A 5539-nucleotide genomic window follows, 5' to 3' on the forward strand; every position below is an offset into this window, starting at 1 on the left:
CTAATGGGAAACCGGACACTAAGGTTATAGTGATCACAATACTTCAAATTTACACTTTTCACAAGCAAGTAATTACTTATCTACGTTGACTTTATAGCGAGATTCACTTTTAACTGGCAGCATTGTTTGAATAAGAAGCATTAATGCTATATTCGAGGATTGCTGACAGTTTAAAGTGTATATAAAAATCTAATGGATATTCGCTTGACTCGAGTCAAGCTACTATACCACATTACTTCTGGACTCTGTATAAAAATCTAGTGAGGATCAACTTGTTTCTAGCTGAAATTCTGATGAAAAGGTTGTAAGAAATTTGAAAATAGTGAGGAAACCCTTACTGCAATGAAACAAAGTTGTAATATTTACAAGCTTAATGTATTATCAACATAAACAACAAAACAATGAATTTTCACATAATATTTACAGGTACTGAAACACTGGAGTTGAACTAAAATCACTATGACAGTCAACTAGTTTCATGAAAAAGTCTCTATGTTATGAAATGGATATTGTTAGACTGGAGTATTCCATAGCTCACTTCCTTCCAAAGGGATCCGACCAAATTCTCATACCTGTGAAAGAAACAGGTTGAAAAATTATTTTAATTTCAAATAAGATTTTCTACCTTCAGGGATAATACAATTAACAAATACAGTCACTAGGAAAGAAGATAGCTTGGATAGAGTAATTATAGGATAGTTAGAGAAAGAGGATAATTTTCAATCCCTTTTTGCTTTTAGAAATAACGACTAGCAGTCAATTATTTGACAATAAATGAATTAATCACTCACTGTGACAACTTGGTTGTTCCCAAGAAGATGGCGGAACTGCCGAAAGATCTCGTTGTCACAGTGAGTGATTAATTCATTTATTGTCAAATAATTGACTGCTAGTCGTTTTTCTAAAAGCAAAAAGTGATATAATAATAAACAGTTCGTGATGGAAAACAACATTGCAGGATAATTTTCATGTCTGTATTAAGGTGATTTGTATTGAAGAATGTGGAAAAATAGAACAAGAGAAGGAATAAAACAGAAAGTGTAACAGGTATGATTGGAATGCTTTCAATCTCAATCACGATAAATTGAATACTTAATACTTACTTACTTACTTGATACTTGTCGTTGTCGAAGACTGGGGATTCTAGATAGACAGTGTCATAAACAAGGTTGGTTGGTAGCCATTTTGGCTAGTCGTTGGAGTAGAACTGATTCAAAAAAGGGGCTCGTCCTCAAGCTCAGCAAATGAGTAGAGTGGCCTGTCGTTCAGCTTCAGCTTCACTGTGCTAAGCAGTTTATCTCTTGGTAGATTTCTCACTTCGCTGGGCAGCCTGTGGAACATTCGAATGGCTGCTGCTGGGTAGCTGTTGTAGGTGCTGCTCAATCGTGTGTGGGATGCCTCAAGGTCAGCAGCTCGGCGTGTATTGTGGCTGTGGATTTCGCCTCTTCTCGTCCAGTCTTCCTGGTTGACCATCAGGTGTGATAGTGAGCAGAACACGTACTGACTGTAGATGGTGAGGATCCCCATACCCTTGAAGAGAGGTTTACAGTGGTCCCTACTTCCCGAGAATGTGATTGTTCGGACTGCTCTTTTTTGGAGGAGCAGCACATCCTTTGCTGCTGGTACATGTCCCCACAGGATCAGTCCATACATGATGTGGCTGTGAAAGAGTGAGTGGTATGCCATCACCAAACTATCCCTGCCTACCACATGTCTGAGCTTTTTTAGCAGGTATATTACCCTGGAAAGCTTTCGACACACTTCTGACACATGGTGACTCCATCTCAGCCTTCCATCCAGCCAGAAGCCAAGCAACTTGACCGGTTCTGCCGTCGCAGTGAGCAAATGAGGGTATTTGTTTTGTCCTCATTCAGCTTTAGTTTGTTTGCTGAGAACCACTTTTTTGCGCTGCATAACAGTTCTGCAGATCTTGAAATAGCCTCATCACTTGTTGGACCTCTCGCTGCTATTGTAGTGTCATCTGCAAAAATCACTGCTTCCTCGTTTGCTGTGAAATCATTCATGAGGAGAATAAACAGCAAGGGTCCCAACACTGAACCCTGTGGTACACCATGCTCTACTCTCCTGATTCTTGAAGTCGCTCCCTTTATTGAAGTAGCTTGCATTCTATTTTGCAAGTAGTTTACAATTGTTTTCAGCACGGTCCCTTTCATGCCATACATTTCAAGCTTTTTGATGAGTAAGTCATGCGGCACACAATCAAAAGCCTTACTCAGGTCGCACATTGTGAGGGCCAGGGCTTCACTACCCTCAAAGGCACTTTGTATCTTGCTGGTCAGGGTGAGCAATGCTCTTGTAGTTGAGCGCCCATTTCTGAAGCCATGTTGGGATTTTGCCAGGATTTCGTTCCCCTCCAGAAATTCTATGATTTGCACCTTCATTTCTGTCTCAATGACCTTGGACAAAATTGGGACTATTGATATTGGTCGAAAATTAGATGGGATGCTGGTGTCACGTTTCTTGTGAATCGGTATTGTTCTTGAAATCTTCAGTAGATCCGGGAACTTACCCACACTGAGACAATCATTTATTGCCCTTGCCATTGGTCTTGCTATTAAGTGTGCTGTGGATTTCAAGACAAATGTTGACAGGCCATAAATGTCCTGTGTTTTGGAGTTCTTCAATCCTCTGATAATGTTCTGTATCCTCCTTGGGTTAACCTCCTTCCACACATACATACTTACACCACCTCTGGTGTTGAACAACTGGATCGTGGTCGCCTGTTTCGTCCAGGTCCTTCAACACATTTCCAGCAGCCTCAACAAAATAATTGTTGAAATCGTCTGGGCTGAGTGGAGAGTCTACCTGGGGCTTCTTTGGACGATGTTCATTGATCACATCCCAGGCCGCTTTGCACTTGTTGTCTGCATTCATGATGATGTTGGCTGTGTGCTCTCTCTTTGCCTGTCTGACATTCCTTCGGTACTCATTGTTTACTCTCAGGTAGAGCCTGTAGCTGTTTTGTCTCTTTTCTTGTGTTTCAGCTGTCTTATATTGATGGTTTAGCAGCATCACTAGGTTCTTCTGCCTACAGAGATTCTCTGTGAACCATGTTCTCTCGTTTGAAGTGTGGAACAGTGGACCTCTATTGAGTCTTGTGGATTTCCTCCTCACTTTCGGGTATACAGAGTTGAAGGCGCTTATGTACCCAGTTATCAATATATCAAATGTCATTTCTGGATGTGTGGTGCTGAATATTTGATTCCAGTTTATGTTGCTCAATTTCTGACAGAGCTCTGGAAATTGCTCTTCTCTGACTACTCTGGTGTAGGAGCTGTAATTTGATTTCCATGCAGCCTCTGATGCAATTTCACCTTTTCCAGCCTCCTGTTGGATCTGGAAGACAACTGCGCAGTGGTCTGAAATCATGGGGTCAACTACTTCAACTGTATAATCCCAGGAATATATGCTTCAATCAATTTGTAGTTCTTATGATGTACAGCAGAACACCAATTATTTATCCAAATTAATTGGGATTGAACCCTGTTCGGCTAATCAAATAGCCTATTCGAATAATTGGCGTTTTTACAAGAAAAAACTGGGAAATTCAGAGAAAAAGAATTAATTTATATTGACGTACTATTTACTTTGCTAAAAGATTGTAAATTCTTTTTGAACATAACATCTGAAATTAGCGGAAATTTCTTCAAGTTTCTTTAAAAATAAAGTCTAATAATTCGAGTTCTACTTTGGTGGTTCTATACTGAAAACAAAAATTTGAAAAGTATATTCAGAACTCAGTATATTCAGTATTGTATTCAGTCAGTATATTATTCAAAACTCACCGCCAGGTTGTATATCCTCTTGATTGATATTCTTACGACCAATAGCCTGGAGTTTCTCTGAAAGCAAACGTGAATAAAATATTGGATTAGATGGCTGTAGAAGCAAACATTTTTGGTTATAAGATGCAGAAATTTGAAAATTGGAGTGTCCTTCACTTGTGGAATAGAAAGAAGCATAGAGGCTTAATAAAGTGACACCTCAAGCTCCAGACATGCACCACACTACATTAAAATGGGCCATACAAGTTTCGTATTTTTTAGCCTCGACCGTACTTGAAATCCGGCTAAAATTTGGGGGTGCCTATAGGAACCCCTAAGGTCTCAACCATACAGGAGGCCTAGACGCACTGAATTTATTTCGCGCTTCCTCAGGATGCATGGCCTCTTGAGGAGAGTGTTTTTTCGCTCGTGGAGTTTACACCATAAGAAACAATGCATCGGGCTAACAAGCGAAAAAAAATCCGCGCGTCTAAAGCGGGTCATTCACTATGTAATATGTTTTGACCAATTCGTTTCAGCGACGGACCGTGAATGGTGTTGTTGTGGGCGGACGAGTTTGACAAGTCGGATGAACGGTTCATCCGACCTCGCAAGGTTACCTACCTAGTCAAGTTCGATTTTTTGGAACGTGAATGGAGATGTTGCAGTGGCGAATATGGAATTTTGGGGGGGGGGCAAGCCAAGGTTATGTTATGTTTGGAGGAACCAAAGGTTCAAGAACCCCACACGTCAACCGGAGCTTATTGTGTTCCCAAGTACGTTAGTAAAGCAAACCAATACCTGCGTTTTTACAAGATCCAGGAATTTTTCACCAGACTAACATCCCATTCATCACCTGGTTGCTTGCAGCCAAACAGAGCCCTTCTTCTTGCAGAGCTCTTCTCTCTTAATCCAGTGTGATATGCAGTCTCTTCAGACTGATTGGTCCTGGTGCGTTCCACTCCTGGCCTTCTTTGTAGTTCCTTCCGCTGAGGAAGGGGTCGCCAAATTGCCTCTAGGGCGCCTGGCCACCGTTGCCTCTTGAACCACATATTTGTTCCTGGAGTTTCACCCATCTCTGGTTTCTTGGGTTTTTTTCTTTTTGCCCTTCCAATTTTTGCAGGGTCAATAGCCTCTCCTCTCCGAAGAAGTTTTGCCTGAATGGCCGCCCTTCTTTTAGCAGTGGTGAGTTTGGTCTCTTCACCCGCAAACTTGTGCATGAGTCCTTTTACTCCAACACCTACCGCCATTCAAAGTTTGAGGGGTTATTGCCTGAACTCATTAACACTGTCAATCTAGTTCTCCCGGTCAAGGACAAATAATTCAAGTAATGTACGTTTCATTAGCACATCCAACATTACAGGCAGATGAATTAAATAGATATTAGCCAAAACACACTTGAAATTTGCAATAGAATAGGCTACTTAACTAAAGATTAATAAACTTACTGTACTCATCTGTATTGTACATTGGGTAAATCATGATTGGGTATAGAGCCAGTCCCAAAACCCCCAACATACCACCAACAAAACCAGCAAACCTCCATCCTTGCAATTTTTTCATTTTAAAAATTAGTAATTCACAATACTAGAATGTAATAAATAATAATTCAAACGTTTTCTTTGCAAGGCCCGTGAAAAAGACAACATAACCTCAATGTCACTTATCGATTATTGTTATCAAACTTGAGATATCGATGGTGAACATCGATGTACGCCTTGATAGTCGAGGGTCAAATAGAAAATCGATATTGA

At 40.6% G+C, this 5539-nt stretch overlaps 1 protein-coding gene across 1 annotated transcript; it reads right to left on the minus strand.

The window, feature by feature from the left end:
* Positions 1–353: 353 nt before the first annotated feature.
* LOC111044399 (small integral membrane protein 20) lies at positions 354–5467 on the minus strand. Its single transcript, XM_022329546.2, has 3 exons — positions 5234–5467; positions 3807–3863; positions 354–572 (listed from the first exon to the last, which is right to left on the minus strand). Exons 1-3 carry the CDS (start codon positions 5346–5348, stop codon positions 535–537), a joined length of 210 nt encoding a protein of 69 aa, XP_022185238.2. The 5' UTR covers positions 5349–5467; the 3' UTR covers positions 354–534.
* Between the last annotated feature and the right edge of the window lie 72 nt (positions 5468–5539).

Source organism: Nilaparvata lugens, chromosome 12, assembly GCF_014356525.2.
Source record: "Nilaparvata lugens isolate BPH chromosome 12, ASM1435652v1, whole genome shotgun sequence".
Lineage (NCBI taxonomy): Eukaryota > Metazoa > Arthropoda > Insecta > Hemiptera > Delphacidae > Nilaparvata > Nilaparvata lugens.

Bases quoted from the DNA above. Each gene is read 5' to 3' on its own strand.
- LOC111044399 (XM_022329546.2), bottom strand. From the start codon at position 5,348: ATGAAAAAATTGCAAGGATGGAGGTTTGCTGGTTTTGTTGGTGGTATG. The intron at 3,864-5,233 runs GTAAGTTTATTA...GTTTGCTTTCAG, and splicing joins GTACAATACAGATGAGTACA to AGAAACTCCAGGCTATTGGT. The intron at 573-3,806 runs GTGAGTTTTGAA...TTTCTTTCACAG, and splicing joins AGAGGATATACAACCTGGCG to GTATGAGAATTTGGTCGGAT.